This window comes from Protopterus annectens, chromosome 2.part0 (assembly GCF_019279795.1).
Source record: "Protopterus annectens isolate FY-2018-M chromosome 2.part0, PAN1.0, whole genome shotgun sequence".
NCBI lineage: Eukaryota > Metazoa > Chordata > Ceratodontiformes > Protopteridae > Protopterus > Protopterus annectens.
In genome coordinates this window covers 227,055,359-227,073,800 of record NC_056728.1, presented here as the reverse complement: position 1 = coordinate 227,073,800, position 18,442 = coordinate 227,055,359, and the positions used below count along the sequence as shown (strand labels likewise).

Below are 18,442 nucleotides of genomic sequence, written 5' to 3'. Positions count from 1 at the left end.
AGTGTCTGGAGGCTCCCAATGTCTTTGTTTATGAGTTCCATGATAATACGCTCCATAGCTTTACAGACCAGACTAGTCAGGCTTATGGGGCGTTAGTTCCCGGGGTCCATTGTCACGCCATCTTTGTGGAGTGGGACCACTGTAGCTGTATGCCATTCTTTGGGTACATATCCTGTAGTAAGGCTAAGTTTGAACAGTGACTTAATGTGAGGGTTGAGTTCTTCTTGGAGCTCATGTAAGACACAGCCTGGGACACCGTCCGGTCCCATAGATGCTGTGTTTTTTGCTTTGGAGAGGGCAGCTTTCACCTGTGCATCTGTGATGTCAGGGAGGTTACATTCAGGTGGGATAGGCATTTGCTCCTTTGAGGGAGAAGGGGGGGAGAAGATAGCACTGAATCTGTCTGCCAGGATGTTGGCTATGTCTGTAGGTTCAGTATATTTTGTACAGTTATGCAACAATTCAGAGCATATCTGAGAGTTTCCACCCATATTCCTGACATAACTAAAGAAGGCCTTGTGATTATCTTTAGTGTCTAGGGCAATTTTTCTTTCGAAACTGGCCTTTGATGATTTTATGAGGGATCGTAGTTTCTTGCTAATACTGATCAGAGATGCCTTCCTTTTTTGGGATTTTTGCTATGTCATGTAGTAGCTTCCTCCTTCTGTTGTATAGCTTATTTATGGCCGGGGTCCACCTGACAGGTCTCCTGTTTTTGGAGGAGTGAGTCTTGGTTTTATTTGGGATAGCACGATCCATGCATTCCTGCAGGTGCTCATAGAATGCAGTTCTAAAGGATTCTGCGGATTGGGATGTATTATCCTCTGGCCCGGGGGCTTTGAAGGATTCCACCTCAGTCTTGAGAAGTGTGAAGTTAGCTTTTGAGAAATTCTTTACAGTGATAGCCATTGGAGATGCCATCGTGAGACACACGGATGTCCCTTTCACCAGGCTGAGTAAGGAGAAAATTAAGGTTGGTTTCTTATCAGGGGGTTAGGATCTCCCACATTACGCATACACTCAGGTCATTGGACCACAAGTACCAATATGACTCCGTCATAGTCCATGTTGGGAGTAAATGACCTAAAATGTACCGCCCTAGAATATATGAAGAGAGACATCATGGAGCTCTTGGAATATGCGTCTCAGGCTGGTATGAGCCTAGCATTGAGCAGAATTTTACCTTCTCCATGGATGATTCCACAGTACGAGAAAACATGATTGACTTTAATAATTGACTTAGTTTCTGGTGTAATTCTAAGGGGGGTGCAATATTTGTAAGCATGGAAGGAGATGGTCTGCATCTCTCCCCTCTAGGCTTTCAAACATTAGGTAAAACATTGTCTTCCCCCACAGTGCCGTCTTTAGACAATGCCAAACTGAAAGTACTTCCGACATAGCAAATCAAAACAAAAATAATCTAACGATATTACTGCTCAATGCCAAGAGTCTAAACAAAAAACTCCACTCCTTAGAAGCTGTCTTCACCCTAGAGAATGCTGATGTCTGTGCTGTCACTGAGACATGGTTTAAAGCTAAGGAGAGCACACCCAAAAGTGTAAGGTTATAATTCCTTCCACACTTTTAGAGCAGCTACTTTACAGGCAGGGACTAAAGGTGGAGCTGTCTCTGTTTACATAAAAAATAAATATACTTCAAGGCTGGTCAAACAGGACAATGCACTTGAGCTGCTCCATGTTCAAATCACCATAGGCAAAATCCAATACCACTTCCTTGCAAGCTATAGGTCCCCCTCTATGACCCAGGAAACCCATACCGTGTATTTTAACTTATTAGAAACACTAAATTCAACCCAATACCATATCCATAGGTGACTTTTTAATTACCCCACTATTAACTAGGAATCCTGTACGACACCAAATGTGGATGTACAGAGATTTCTGGATTTTGTAAACAAAAACTCCCTTGACCAGATAATTGATGCACCAAGCAGGGGTGCAACCATACTGGATCTGAACCTCACTAATATGGGAGAGTGCTGTACACCCCCTACTGTAATGTCTTCCCTGGCAAGGTCAGATCACAAGATGGTTTCATTTTGAAGTAAAAAAAAAATGGAGTATTGAGGAACTACTCTAAGGCTAACATCCTGCTATTAAGTGATAACCTGGCAAAATTTAACCCCCCCCCCCCATAAACCCAGAGAACACTGCTAACTATGCAGAACTATTCACTGAAACCCTGTACAGGCTTGTTAATAGCTGCATAGAGGCAGTTGTACCCACCAGGAAGAAGTACAGAACTGACTCAAAAAAACAAGTTGAGTTACAAAATCAGTCAGCTGTATAACAGTAGGAAAACTATCTTGGCAAAAATCAGGAGGTGCAGCACCCAGAAGGATAAAAGCACTCTCATCAAACTAAACAAACAACTCCGAGGACAAATAGTTTACCAAAGCCAAATATATGAGGTAAGTTTGCCTCCCAGGCCAAGGACAACTGCAAAGCATTTTTTAGCTATGTCCGCAACCTCAAAGGCAGTACACAGTTGTGTGCAGAACTCATTGTAAATGGAACCACCTATACTGAACTTTAAGATGTAGCAAACCTCCTGGCTGATCAATTCACCTCCAACTTTACCCCTCTCTCTCCCCCTCAACCTTCCCTCAGGAAATACCATCAAATAGAACTCCCCCTACTGTCCTTAGGGAACAGGTCCTTAACGCTCTCTCTAAGGCTAAGAATGTTGCATCAATGGGCCCAGACAGTATCCCAGGATGCCTTCCAAATAGCATGAAACATGACCTGTTAGGGCCTCTGGAATTACTATTTAACTGTAGTTGCAAAAACAGCCTTAATGCCTCATGAATGGAGAAGGGCAACAGTCATCCCTCTGCACAGAGGTGGGCCATCTTCAGACCCTGGAAACTACAGACCCAGAAGTTTCACTAGTCTTGTATGTAAAGCCACAGAAAGAATTATTATTGAGATGATCATTAAAGATATAGTAAACCTGCACACACTGGACCCAACCCAGTTTGGTTTAGTCAGGGACAGATCATGCCTACTAAACCTGGTGGACTTCTCCTTTGAGAAGGTAACTAAAGCAATGGATAAGGGGAAAAATGTTTCACACTGCCTACCTAAATCTGGCCAAGGCATTTAACACAATACCCCACTCGGGCATTGTTGACAAACTTAAGAGGTTAGGTGTAAACTTGTGTGTCACCCGGTGGATAGCCAACTGGCTCACAGACAGACCCAGGAAGTTAGAACTGGGGAGTCTGCCCATACAAAGAGGCCAGTCACAAGTGGAGTCCCTCAGGGATCAGTCCTTGGACTGCTCCTTTTTGGCGTTTACTTCTCAGATGATTGCAAATTAGGAGCGGTCATTGAACCCCACACTGACACATGTTCTCCAGGAGGGGCTGACACAGATAAACAACTAGTGTCAGAGCCATGGACTAAACCTAAATGCCAAGAAATGCATAACAGTATCCATTGGGAAGTCATCCATCCTTGGTAACAGTCATATTAACAACGCATCCCTTAGAGCTGACCCAGGAGTCAGGGACTTAGGGGCACACATAGATAGTAATCTAGCTTTTGACCATCACATGTCTGCAGTAGTGAAAAAATCATTCTGTGTTGCACAACCTATAAACAAAAGTATGGCTTCCAAGTCCAAGGAAGTCATTGTTCCACTGTATTCAGCTTTCATCAGACCTATCATGGAGTCCAGTGCCCCTTTGGTATGTACCCAACTAGGCATATCCAACTAGTGGAACGCCCATAGAGGTACCTCACTAAAAGAATACAGGATGCAAGTAAAATGTCCTATGCAGATTGCCTCAAGGCCCTATCCCTGTATTCTGTCTTCTACAGTATTTTGAGGTGAAATCTATGCCTGGCATACAGGGCATTGTCAGACCCCACTCTGATGGACCACCTGCATATCCACAAAACAAACAGCACCAGAATTACTAATTTTAAAGACTTAAACCTTGCCTGCGATATAAATAAGAATTGCTGGAGAGACCAGTATGCATCTCAGAGACTACCCCTGTTTATAGAACAGACTCCCCATCGATGTGAAGCAGAGTTCCTCCCTAACCCAATTCAAGTGCAACTTGGACAATTAGATGGGAACTGGAAATTCATCCCTGGTTTGGCACCTATATCTCTAATGGTCATAGGCAACCTGTAAATGGATCATATCCCCAGGCCCCTGCTTACGCTTATCGAGGGTATCAGAACTTGTCAGTGATTTGGGATACATGTCTAGACTTAAGGCCCACGTGGTCATTAGCCTAGTAAACACCTATGAACCTAATCTGTTAAGTAGACAGCTTAATAGGGCAAGATAAAATAGCAGCAGTGATAGAGAATTGCCCTGGAATATCCCTCTTTAAATTGTTATCCCTGGAGTAATAATTTGTCCTTTCTTATGGCTTAACTACAAAGTGGCTTGCCAGTGTTTCATGGTTGCTGTAAAGTAATCAATCAGTGTAGGGTGTATCTTATACATTTTTAAGCACTCTTTTTTTTTTTTTTTTTTTTTTTTTTTTTTTTTTATCCATGAATGCGGGATACTGTCAAATGTTTTTTTGTAATCTGTCCATGCCATACTTAGATTCTTCCCCTTTTAGTTTTTAGGATAGATTGCAGGTTCTCTCTCTTAAGTAGGGATATTGTTTTTCCTGTTGTTAACCAGACTGGTGCCTTTTCGGGGTGAGCATATAAATAGTTCTTACTCATGACTAAATCTTCATGTAAAGATGTTGACACTTAGCCAGAAGTTAGGTACTGCATCTGGGTCTGGGGTTTTCCATTTTGGAGCTTTCAACTTTATTTCAATCTCTCTGGCCATTACTTCCCATTTCATATTCCGTCTACTTGAACTTCTTATTCTGTCTTTTACTACGTCCATTTAACATCGTTATGTTCCACAGGATCTTCATAGATATTTCCCCAAAATATATCTTTTTTTTTTTTTTTTTTGCCTGGTTTCCCAGTTCAATGTAAAACTTTTTGGGGTCATCAATAATTTGCTTATTTTGTCCTTCTGTATTCATCTGCATATCTTCCAAGTTTTTCTGCCTGTGCTGATAGTTTATTTGCAGTAGTGCACGATAAATCCTGATCAGTTGTGGTACTACACATTTCTTTTTTTACGTCTATCTTTTAAGTATTTTTGTTGATCTATTCCCTGTTCTATACTCTTCTAACTCTTCTAACAGGGACACTTCTTGCCTTAACTGCTTTATAGTTTTCTCTGTTCAATAATTCCATGATGGCATTTGATTTCTTCCCTTCCTTTCCCTTAATACCCTGTGTTTTTGTGGTAAAATGTTAACTGTTATTAATTTAGCTGCACAGTAATGTATCCTGTTTACTTCTGTTATGTTGCATGAATCTCTATGGACAGTCCTAATTAATGTTCATTTGCTTTATCAAACCTCTAACATTTTTTTATTGACTTTCTGTAGTCTATTTCATTGATGTAAATATTTCTGTCCATCTCTATTAAATCAAGCAACTCTGTCTCTTAGATAATTTTATTCTAAACTGAGGGCATATTTTTAGTTCTCCATTTCTTGTAGGCATTCTGTAGAAAGTTCCACAGCATCTTCCTGTGCCATATTCTCTTCATTTTTATCCTGTGCCATCGTTTGCTCTTTCATATGAGAACTCACTGGCGTATCACCCCACAACATTGGCTGCATCAGAGTTGCCTCAGTTTCCTGTTCCTCCCCTTGGTGTGCAACTCCATCTAAACATTTGTACTGGTTTTGTAGAAGGCTCCAAAGTATCTTAATCTGGCAACTAATCAGATGTTTTCTGCTCCACTGGTTTCCCCTTAATTTGGAGATCCATTGCTCTATCCTGCTGTGATGTTTTCTGAGTTAGATTTTTTACACTAAATCTTTTAACATCACAGGTAGTCCGTAACCCGAGTTTCTTTAACTTCTCCATTACCAGTTCTCTTTCCTACTTTTTCTCTGTTTTCTTATTTTTTGTATTGTAAAGTTTTCCATAGCTGGATGCCTTTGCTTATATTTCTCTTCAAATATCTTTGGTCCTGGTCTTTTTGTATTGATTAGTTTTGCTTTCTCCTTTTAATAAATATTACACCATATTAAAATTCTCTTTCTTTCCTCATGTCCATGTTTCTTCTTCAGATGTCTCCTTATCCTCCTGTTTCTCCTTAGTTTGGGGACTCATTCCATCATGCTGTTTTATAACATGTGTTAGACTTTCTACACTGAATCCTTCACTTTGCAAGTATTCCATAACTTCAACTTCTAATATTTTTTAACCTCTGCTTTAGTAATCTGTTCTATGTTCCCTCTTTGTGATCTTAGTTTTTTATTGTGAAATTTTCCATATCTGGATACATTTGCCTGTATTTCTCTTTGAATATCTTTGGGGGCTGCCTGTTTTGTTGTTGATTAAGTTGGCTTTCTCCTTTGCATAGATATTGTACCATATCAGATCTCTCCTTCTTTCCCATGTCCATATTTCTTTTTAATATCTTTCAAAAGTCTTTAGGACTTATTCAGTATATTTTCATACTTCTTCAGTTGCTTCTTTTTCCAAACAGACCAAGGTTTTTTGGTCTATATAATGTTTTTTATACATTTGTTATATTAATGAACACTTTTTGAAGCTTCTGATGGTTTTTCGTGTGGAAGTATTTTTCTTTCCTTTAATTTCTCTCTTAATCTTTTTGTATATCCTCCGTCTGGAAATTCTGGGTGTCTTGCATAATATCAATGAATCATTTCTTTCTTATCCTGGATAGTCTATTCTGTCATCTTTATGGCTCTTTTTTGGCCTACCAGTTTTTGTGGACTGTTACTTCCTTATACAACAGGCGAGGCCATCCTCCTCCTGTCTTGAGGATTCTACACTATCATTTTTTTACAGTCCTGGTACTAGTGCACCTACCAGGATTAGGCACTTTTTTATTCTGGGTCTTGTGCACCAATCTACTTTATTTTTAACCTACTTCTGTTCATGATATGTGCCATATAAAATACAGTCTGTATATCAGTGTCATCTTGGTGAGACTTTGTAAAAAAAAAAAAAAAAAAAAAAAAAAAAAAAAACAGGGTCCACCTCGTGAAGGGACTCGCCAAGACGTGAGGATGAATTCAGTTCCAGCAATACTACTCTCCTTGATTTACTAATTTCTCTCTGCATTTGGACCCTATTCTCTCTTTTTTTTTTTTTTTTTTTTTTCTCTCCAAATCTTTTGGGTTTCTAAAACCATGACGGGAATGGACCTCATTCCCTAGTCAAAGTACGATTAAAGTTCATGAAATTACTATTGTTTCAGTCTTTGATGTCCGCCAGAAGTGCTCTTCGCAGCAGCCACAATATGCCCAGTAATGACTTCTCCTGCAATTCATATAGAGTTACATGTATTGGTAATGTATCTAAATGCGATTGTAGATTCTTTTCTACAAGACCCATTGCTCCTGCTAGCATTGGAACTGTCTGGTTATCATTCTTCCACATTGCACTCATTTCTGCCTGCAAATCCTCATATTTGATGACTGTCTCTCTCTGTACACAAGACACTGTAGACACTGGGTGTAGCGATTTCAGTGATAAATGCTACTTTTGTCTTCTTTTCATGGACTACTATATCTGGTTTTCTCACATCTGTCTCTTAAACTGTTGGTAATGGGTGATCCATCTGATGTAGACTCCATTTTCTATGATGCTTTGCAGCTCGCGTTTCCAGTGTTTTTCAGTTACTTTAGTATCATAATGTAATGTTTGCATAATCCCAGTGCAACAGTCTTGCCACATTATTATGCCTTTCAATATACAATCCTTTTGCCATTAGTATGTCGCAACCAGCAACAAGGTGTGCGACCGTTTCCAGTTCTGTTTTACAAAACCTACATTTGTCTGTTTCTCCCACATGTTCAATAGACTTAGTAAACCAACTTGTATGTAGCCCACTGTCTTTGGCCGCTAGTATTAACCTTTCCTCTTTTGGTTTGAATTCACCTCTCACTAACCATTCCTGCATTTGATCCTGATCAACATGAGGTTCTTCCAGGAGTTTTCTATACTTGAAACTATATTTATCTATTTTCCACATTTCTTGCCTTCTCATCTAATCCTTCACCTCATATTCTTTCATTTGTTTTTTGGCAGATTCAGTTGCTGCCTGATTTTTATCTACTTCTGGTTTGATTTACATTCCTGCTTGATGCTGATATGCTTCTGCTAGACTGAGAAGGGAAGTCATCTTAAATGTATTCTCACTTTTCAAAACTTTCACTACATTTGGGTCTTGAGAGGTCAGCAGATGTGTGCATTCCCACGATTGCAGATCTATACATGCAGTCTATACATGCAGTCAATTTGAAGGAGGACCATACCTCCTTCAGAACGGGGAATATTTAATCTTGGTATGCACTTATTTTTATAAATCATTTGGTGAGCATGAAGCATCCCTGTTTTCTTGTGTAATCTAGCCAACACGTTTTGGGGCCAGTCAGTCACTCCAAAACTGTAAAGTTAGGACTGGAAGAACAAATTGGTTTATAGCTTGAATTTTGTTCCTAGATGTCAACACTGTTTTCAGGATTAATTTAAGTCTTCTAAAGTATTCCTTATTAAGTTCTGTTCACATTTATTTATGTTTTATTGTTGATCCTTCGTCAATTCCCAAATATTTATACACGCCCTCTTTCTCAAGTTTTTATATTACATTCTTGTCCCAAACTAATGTTTTCTTGGTGCTGCAGTTTTCCTACTTTAAAGGTTGCTTTTGCACATGTATCAAGACCAAATGACTTTCTTATATCATCTGAAAAAGTTTTGACAACTTGCAGTTGTGCTTTCAGTTCTTCATATAATGAGCTGTACAGTTTTAAGTGATCGACAAAGAGATAAGACTTGCCTTGCTGAGTCTAATTATGGTGGCTGCCAAAAATAGCAATTACTAGAAAATGGAAATCATAGTCTAGACCAACTTTACTAGACGTAGTGAATATAGTAACACAGATAAAATAACTGGAACTGGGATCTTTAGAAAAGGGATGGAACAAACTACATAGGAAAAAATGAGAGTTATGGGAACAGTATATACAGAGCAGGATTGAGGTTTGAGGCAGGATTGGAATGAGCTGTATAATGCTCAACTGACAATGACTGGATGGTTTAGAAGTGATGTATAATGTTTACAACTACAGTTGTTTCAATGGTGTCTGTGATGTAAATTGTTTGCAACAAAAGTGATATCATTTTGTATGTTTTTCATTTATATAAATGTAAGATTGCCTTTGTCATATGTGTAAATTTAATAAAGATGTTTAAAAAAAAAAGATAAGACTTTACACTTTGTTGTTTTCTAGGAGCCAAATTGTAGCCATGGCCTAAACCGTTAAGTAGACAGTGTAATTGGTTAAGGACAAGACAGAATAGCAGCGGTGACAGTCACCCTGAAATATCCCCATTTGAATTTTTATCTTTGGGATAATAATTTGTCCTGTATCATGGCTTAATTGCAAAGTGGTCTGCCACTGTTTCATGGTCACTGTAATGTGGTCGATCAGTGTAGGGTGCATTGTATACATTTTTAAGCACTCTTTTATCCATGAATGTGGGATGCTATCAAATGCTTTTTTGTAGTCAGTCCATGCCATACTTAAATTCTTCCCCATTTTACAGTTCTCCACTATAACTTTAACAACAAATGATCTTTTGTTCCATATGACTTTCTTTTATTGCCATAATTGAGTTTTCTTCTAAATGACTATAAACTCGTTGGCATCAATTCCAGTGAACAGTTTATATGTCATTGGAAGGGAAGTTATTGGTCTGTAATTTTTAGGGTAACTTGCAGGTTCACTCTTAGGAACATTGTTTTTCATGTTGTCAACCAGGTTGGTGTATGTTTGGAGTGCGCATATAAACAGTTCTTACTCATGGTTAAATTTTCGTGCAAAGATGTTAATACTTTTAACCAGAGGTTAGGTATTGTATCTGTGCCTGGGGTTTTCCAATTAGAGGCTTTTCTTAATTTTGTTTGAATCTCTCTGGCTGTTACTTCGTCCCATTTCATATCCTGTACCTTTAAACTTCTTATTCTTTCTTTTACTATTTCTTTTCATTTAGTATCTTTATGGTCCACTGGATCTTCATAAGTACTTCTCCAAGATATGTCTATTTCTTCTTTATTTGGTGGTCTTTCAATTCCTTTTACCATGCTTCCCGATTCTCTATAAAACTTTTTTTGGTCATCAGTAAATTGCTTATTTTGTACTTTTCATTTATATTTATCTGCGTATCTTCTAAATTATTCTGCCTGTACTAAGATTTTTAGTTTATTTACGATAGTGCTTGACAGATCCTGATCTGTTCTAATACTGCACATTGCTTTTGTCATGTCTATCTAAGTATTTTTGTTGACCTGCTCCTAAAAGTGACACTTTTGTTTTAATTGCTTTATAGTTTTCTCTATTCAATACTTCCAAGATGGCATTCGATTTATACCCTTCCTTTTCCTCACTACTCTTGTGTTCTTGTGGTAGAACTTCAGTTATTAATTTAGCTGCACAGTAATGTATCCTGTTTACTTCTGTTATATCACATGGATCTCTATGGATAGTCCTAATTACTGTGTTCATTTGTTTTATCAAACTTCTGACTTTTTGGGTTTTATTGACCTTCTGCAGTCTATTTCTTTTATTGATTTTAATATGTCTCTGTCTGTTAAATCAAGCAACTCTTCTGTTAGCTCATTTTCTTCTAAATTGTGGGTACATTTTTTTTTTCTGTTTCCTGCGGGCGTTTTACAGAAAGTTCTATAGCATCCTTCCTGTGGCACATTCTCTTCAATTTCATCCTGTGCCATCCATTGCTCTGTCATATGGGAACTCACTGGCCTATCAGTTCTCAACATCGAATGGTTCAGAGTTTCCTGTTCCTTCCCTTGCTGTCCAGCTTCAAGTGAACATTTATACTGATTTCCTGTGGAGTGCTCCAAAATATCTTCATCTGGCACCTGACCCATTGCTTCCCATTCCACTAGTTTCCCCTTAATTTGGATGTCAATTGCTCTATCCTGTTGTGGTGATTTCTGAATTAGATTTTCTACACTGAATCCTTCACTTCGCAGGTACTGCATAACCTCAGTTTCTATTTCTTTAACTATTCTCTGTCTGGTCTTGTTGATAGTGTAGATTTAGGTCTCTAGAACAGTTGTTTGCTTTGCCACTTGTTTTATTTAGGCACAGGAGTTTAAAGATTTCTGGCTCATTCATATCACAGAAAGCTAAGCAGAGATAACCCTTCAGACGCCTATATGATACTGAGCAGAGTGACTGAGCTTTTAGTTTGTCAGAGTAACTAAAGCTTATTTTACTCAGTGTTGTGGCTACTGAGACCTGCGATATTTTTGCTAAGGAAACATTGAAGTTGCTCAAGCTGGTTGAGACGCTAGGTGAGGTAATGAATGGTACATTGTATTCAGTGATGGGCCTAGTAATGGATGAATGCAGTGGGACAACATTCTATATGCCAGTTTGTTGTATATAAGATGTAGTTTATTAGTTTAAGAAAACTTTATCAGATATGAATAATATTCCTTTTCATGTGCCAGGTTGATAAAGGTCATTTTCCACAACATTAAATAAAATCATGACTGTTTGAATTGTTTTTCCTTTTAACAGTAAGTTAATATTTTTGTTCTCTAGTATTCCCAATTGTTAACATTAATTTATGATTGCAGTAATGTGTTTTACATTATGTTGGCTACGCTAAAGCACCTCATAGGATTAAAGGTTGTTATTTTTATCTCAAAAGTTAACAGTATGTTAGGTTGTGATGCTTTCAAGCACTGTATATATTATGTTGCCAATGCATCACTGCTTTGAGTCCGTTGTAATTGCCATCTTTCCAGCACCACTCATACACAGGGTTTCGTTAAAACTTCATTTTTGTTTTACCTGTCTTTGTGCTTCTCTCCACAGCTGCATTTCTTGCACAGTCTGTGTGTTTAGATGATACAACTGTGAAGTTTGAGATTTGGGACACAGCAGGCCAAGAGCGATATCACAGTCTAGCACCGATGTACTACAGAGGAGCACAGGCTGCAATAGTGGTGTTTGACATAACAAAACCAGTAAGAGAAAACAACTTCATGAATTCATTTCTTTGTTGTATGTGTTGTAGCACCAAGTAGCAATCAGACATTTAACCTTTGCTGATGTAGTATTTTTCATTATTCTCTCTTGTTTCTTGATGAAATTCATTTCATGTTTGTCTAATATCTGAATGCCCTTCACTGTTGCACTCAATTTTTGTAGCACTACATTAAGTTATGAAAAAACACATTTTAACTTAAATTCTGTTTGGGGCACTACTTTTAGTGCATGTGTGTGTATTATTTTATACTGAGGTGACTTAGCACTAGTGACGCAAGGCATCTGTCTTTGACATTAATGAGTTAGTTCTTGACATGGACCTTTCAAGTTATTGCAGGAGAGGGGAGTATGATCCTTGGGATAGCTTTCATGTCCGGTGAAAGAAGGGGAAAGTGACAAGTCAGTGAGCAATTTTTAGCATGTAATAAATCTTTAACACTCAAGGTACTTTGGGCTGAGTCATATTAGAGCATCATTGTACAATCTTACTTTGAGAATACTTCAGTACTGTTCCCAGGCAGTGATATCTCCTATTCTTGAACAGTTTCTAGTGAAAAATCAGATTTTGGTTAGAGAGGAAGTTCTGACTGCGATTGTGGAATGTCACCCAGTGTCTGAGCCTTTGAAGTTTTACAGGGCAGATGTCCCTTTGAAAAAGAAACAAAAAGCAAAGCACATTTCTCCTAGTCCTACTCCTAAGGGCCCTCAGTGAATGGCAGAATTTCACTCTGGGTTTGTTTAATGCCCTTATGGCTTGCTTTGAAATCTCCTAAAGGAGTTTCTGTTCCTAGTCCACCTTGATCCTCAACTCCTCTTAAAAGGCCTAAGGAACAGGATTCCTCTGAGGGAGACAGGGATTCGGATGTGGAATCCCTTGCTTATTCATCTTAGAGTCCTTCTTCTTTAGACTATGGTTCTGAGGAAGAGGAGCCTTTTAGTTCTGACACTGCCTTGAGGAGATTTCCTTGGAGTGGACAGTTTCCAGAATGATGGAATTTTTTTTAAATGGGATTGTTCTCAGGTTTCTGAGATGCAGAAGAGGTATTATGTTTCTGCAGATAGACTCTCCCAAACCTTCTGCTGTCACTCATGTTTTGGCTGCTTTGTTGGATGCCTTATTTACTGTGTCTCAGGTTCCCAGCCCCCTGCCACCAAATGCACAGAACCTGACTAACTTATCAAATCTCCTGTACTCATAATTTGCCCTGATAACTTAGTTACCTAGACCATTATTTTCACTGTGTTTATCCTATACAACTAGTTTGTTTAACCTGTTGCTTTGCTACTTGTGCTTATATTAAGTCTATGTTATTTCCTATTCTTATATTGTAAATGTAACTTGCTCTCATCATGTATTGCTATTATGCTGGAGCTTTTCTCCCCGGGCCTCTACTGAAAAGGGATATGTATCCAGCTGGACTAGCCCGGTCAACAAATGTAAAATAAAATAAAATAAATAAATAAATAAATTTATAGGGTGGCTGAGGATTGCAAATTCCTTTATAGATGTCCTTCAGCTGACCCCTCTGTGGTGTCTGTGGCATCTTAGAAGCCATCTCAGTTACTGCCTTCTACAAAGCTTCTTCCTTCTGATAAAGACAGTAGGACTATGGAAAGGCTAGGTAAGAAGGTTTATATCTATGCTACCTTGGCTTTTAGGGCCATCAGTTACCAGATTCATATGTCCAGATATATTTTGGCTCTTATGTCTCTCAGGCCTGTCAAGTAATTTCTGACCTTCCTGATTCTGAAGGGAAGACTTCTGCTTTCTCCTTGTTGGGGACTTCTCCTCAGGTGGCTCAACATTCTGTTAAGTGTAGTTATGATGCAGCAGAGGCTTCTTCTAGAGCTGCTGCTTTTGGTTCTGTGATGAGGATGTATTACTGGCTTCAGTTTTAACCTTTGCCTGATGATATTAAGACTAAGTTGATGGATGCTTCTCTGGATAACAAACACTTATGTGGTGTAAGTCTCTTCAGGATAAGGGCAAGGCTTTGCAGGAATTTAAACATGTTTTTGTTTCTTCTGTGTCTATATTTCCCAAATAAGCCAGCATTTGCACTCTCCCTATTGTAAGGAATAATGCAGCAGTGAAATGGAAGGACATAGTACAGTTGTGTAAGATCTTACCTTAATGGTAGATGTCCTCCTCTTCACTGTTGCAGTGTTTACTCCCTTCCTCCTTCCCTTGGTTCTTTTCTCTTCTGGATGTACTGGTTATCTCCTTTTTCCTTGGACTGGCATTCCTACTGGAGCTTTCAGATGTTCTTCATGTTTCACTGTTGCAGTCCTTACACTTGGGTTATCTGCCTGCAGAGGTAGATCACTGTTGCAGTCCTTACACTTGGGTTATCTGCCCGCAGAGGTAGACCTCAGTCGGCCCGAATACCAGAGTCTTGGGATTTCTGCATCGAATGCTGTCGCCTCTTCCTTTCTTCTTTCTTCATCTGTCAGGTTGTCAGGGGTATAAAACATGCATCTGATTTAACTACATCAGTCTTTCTTGCCGTGGAGGAGCCCAAAGCAAAAGCAGTTCACAAGTGCCGGTTGGCCGCTTCCTGAAATTTTCATTTTTCGAGTTTCAAACCTGAAGTCTTCCAAAGCTAAGTACCCCATTGGGGATCCTCTTTTCTTGCTTTAACCGATGTCCGAAAAAGTTAACAATTGTCTTGCCTGTGGAAAGCAAATACCTCACAGAGATTTTCATTCTTACTGCGTCACCTGTTTAGGCCCAGACCACGACATCCCTCCCTGTCGGTTTTGTGCCTTAGCGCCTGAACCATTTGATGTTGGGCTATCTTTGTCTCTAAATTCTTTCGCTGTCATTCTCCGTATTCCTAAATGGCATCGATAAGCCGTCCGACTACTGATCTTCCGAAAAAACATAAAGATAAAGACAGAGATAGATTGCATAGGTCTGCCGACGCTTCTTGTTAAGCTAGTCGCCAGTCCGCCGGTACTCTGGCACCGTTGCAGCCCCTGATGCCCATGTCTACAGATTCGCAGGCCTCTGCTGAGACCCATTCAGAGTCCGGTATGCCGCGAGATGCTTCTTCAACTGTGGAACCTGCAGATGTCTCTACCTTGGATGGGTCCGGACTTACTGATGTTCGTATTAAACTGACAACTTTGTTTTTAGCTAAAACGACCGAGTTTCTCAGGCCCAGAGTTCGCACTACTCCTAGAAAACCGATGACCAAAGTGCATGCTCAAGCTCCCATGTCACAAAAAAAAATGCTTAGAATGGCTGAAGACCTTATTACTCTAATTAGGGGAAGCCAGCCTTCCCCTGCTAAAAGGCAAAGAATTGAGTTTCCTTCTGATTCTACAGACCAGGAGTCCAATGACTCTGACCCTTCTGATTCCCAGGACATACCCTTATCATCAACCTATGAGGATTCAGATGCAGAAGAATCCATCCCCTCTGCCTCCCCTCCAGAGGATTTTTCTTTTGGTGAAACCTTGCATACTTTGGGAGCATTTCCGCTGGGAATGCCAGGACTATCCTCAGTCCAAAAAGAGACAGAGAATTTTTAGAGTTGCCTCAGCACAGGTCTCTACCTATACCCCCTGTCCTGGATATTGTAGATGATGTCTTCATGGAATCCAGTCTTACTCCTGACGCTTTACCACTGGCCCCTAGAAAACCTGCATAGCCGGCCTTAGGCATAGGCCAACTAGGCGGCCGCCTAGGGCGCCGCTGTAGCAAGGGCGCTTTTCCAGTATTTATTTGGTGTAGGTAGACCAGGATGGGGGCACCAGATGGTGTGGTAGGAGGCGCCATGGAGCCCTTTTGCCTAAGGCACCACTTGACTTAAGGCCGCTCCTGAAAACCTGACCGGTACTACAGAGAGTACCTGATTCTCACAAATTTCTCTTTAAGAATCCTACTGCAGATCCAGAGACCATTTCCCAGGGACCTAAAGGTATTAAGGCTTCTACAGCCAAAAACCCTACCCCTTAAGACAGGGATTCAAGAGCCTTAGACATATGGGGTAAGAAGGTATATACCTCTGCAACTCTTGCCATCAGAGCTTTGAATTGCCAGTTTTACATGTTGAAGTACCAGCAACATATTATGGAACTATAAAAGCAAAAACAAAGTTACCAGGAAGTAAATACTCTCCGTGCAGAACAGCAAAATAATCCAAGTAAATAAACCACAGGAGAGTAAAACAAGGCTGTAAACCAGTTGTAGCATAAAATCAGCTTGGTAGCAAATAGTCCACAAATTCTGACAAAAAGATGGACAATTGTGGTAAAATCCAAGAGTAAATCGATTTATTGAGAAAATAGGCAAGCGCTTTCACCAAAAAAGGGCTGTATCAAGCCATATACAAAACAAACAAAAAAGGTGCACTTTTTAAATGCCTGAAAGTCCACATCACAATGTCATCACTTCCCTTTGCGAATCTTAAAGGCATATAACAAAAAATAAAGGTACAGATCTTAAAGGAAAACTCCACCCTAGAACTAAAAAAAATTTTTTTTCAATATATCTTTGTTTCCAGACCTATTTTAACACCTCAGAATCACTCTTAAGTGCTTTATTTGTATTTTTAGTATGTTTACCACAACATGGCTACTGATGGGGCTTGATATAGCAACATGATCTTCCTCTGCTTCAACCCTTTCTCTTTCCCATAAAGCATTTCAAGTAGTCTTTCTGTGACTCATGCCAGACATAAGGAAGTCACTGTGAATTCCCATGCCATTGACATATAATGGGAAATGTGTGACTCGCTGTCACTTTGTATTCCTTCTGCAAGAGGGCTGCTTCTTTTCTTTTGCTAATCACCCTCATTTATGTTTTGCTCAGAGCTTCTTTTACACTATACTGTGAAGTTATCTAGCTGCAGTCACAGAAGTAGCTAAATTAGAGGCCTTTGTTCTAGGTGTTCTTTTGTAGTCCCAACATGAATTGACAGTCCCCTTCCCCAACACTACTGCAAAGGTGTTAACTGTCACTGCAACAGTCAGCTCAGAATTGAAAGGAAGGGACGTCCAGTCTAAATGTCTTCCCCTCTGCCTGCAGTAAGAGTTATGTATTTATTTAATCATTTTGCCAGCAGTAGAAATAAATATTTGTATCAACACTTTCAAAATTAATTTTTGCAAGGAAGTTTCAGAAAATTCTTGATTATTTCTAGTAAATTTCGATTAAACCCTATTTCTGTATACAAGCCATTACTATGTTAACTTATTTTTACATCCCCATTTCTTTCTGAGATACAGCTGTCTTAGTAATTTCCTGGCATTCTACTCCTCTCCACATTTTTAAAATTACAGCAAAACAGTAATGTGCAAACCTGACTTCATGATACTGGCAGATGCAAACAATGTACTGAAATCTCACTGTATGCTACAGTCCATGTAGTGAAACATTTTGTTTGGGGTGGGGGCTGGGTGGTCCCTTACTGAATATTTTAGGGAATAAAGTATCACTTGCATTACTCGTACTCCACACTGTTTTTTATGGAATAGTCAGATTCAGATGTGCAGCTATTCAGGATGTGCAACATACTAGCTTTGGCAGGGAAATTTTTTTTCTAAAGGAGAAAGGGGTTAGCTTGTTTTTTCTGTTTTAAACATTTAGGCAAACTGTAGAATCACTGCATGACTGTTTTTGTTTGACTGAGTAGTTTGTAAGGTATGCAAAGTAATAGTGGGAGGACCCCACAGCAAATGAGAATAGTAAATGTATGTGCACATACAGTAAAGGAAAAATGAACACAAGGAAGCCCCTTGTGTCGAAGGCGGTACCCTCATAATTGAAAGGTAAAAGGTATGACAGATGTTTTATTCTGTCAATGTATGAGAGAAAGCAAAAGAGAAAAAATAAGTTAAAAGTTACAGATAAAGTTAAAACAAGTTCATGAGCCCACCGCATGATTGGAACGTAGACTGTAAACTGTAAAAACAAATTCATGAGCCCACACCATGGTTCGGCCATACCCTACCCTATACATTATATACATATGTACCAAATCAAATACAGCAAGTGCTCTTACACTGGCAAGCTTTAAGACTTTGAGTCTTTATTAAATACTCCAAATCACTGTATATAGTTTCAGGAAAAATGTAGAAAGGTTATTGAGGATAAGTGGTTAACTTTACAAATCAGGCAGCTGGAAAACCCAAGCGGTTGAGGCAGAAGCAGAGGGAGGGGTAGAGAATTTGCTAAAGCATTTAGCAAAAGTGCTAGCCGAGGGGAACAAGGTGCAGAATGCCAGGCACCCAGCATTACTGCAGCACAGGTGAAAGCTGCATTATCCAAGGCCAAGAATACAGCTTCAATGGGACCCAATA

General features: G+C 39.3%; 1 protein-coding gene across 1 annotated transcript in view; it reads left to right on the top strand.

Moving 5' to 3' along the window:
* LOC122793028 (ras-related protein Rab-5A-like) overlaps positions 1-18,442 on the top strand; it is a 741,974-nt gene that overhangs the window by 272,868 nt on the left and 450,664 nt on the right. Inside the window, exon 2 of the mRNA XM_044060682.1 lies at positions 11,960-12,111. Within this exon, the coding sequence (XP_043916617.1) occupies positions 11,960-12,111 (152 nt within the window). The remainder of the gene's footprint in view (positions 1-11,959; positions 12,112-18,442) is intronic.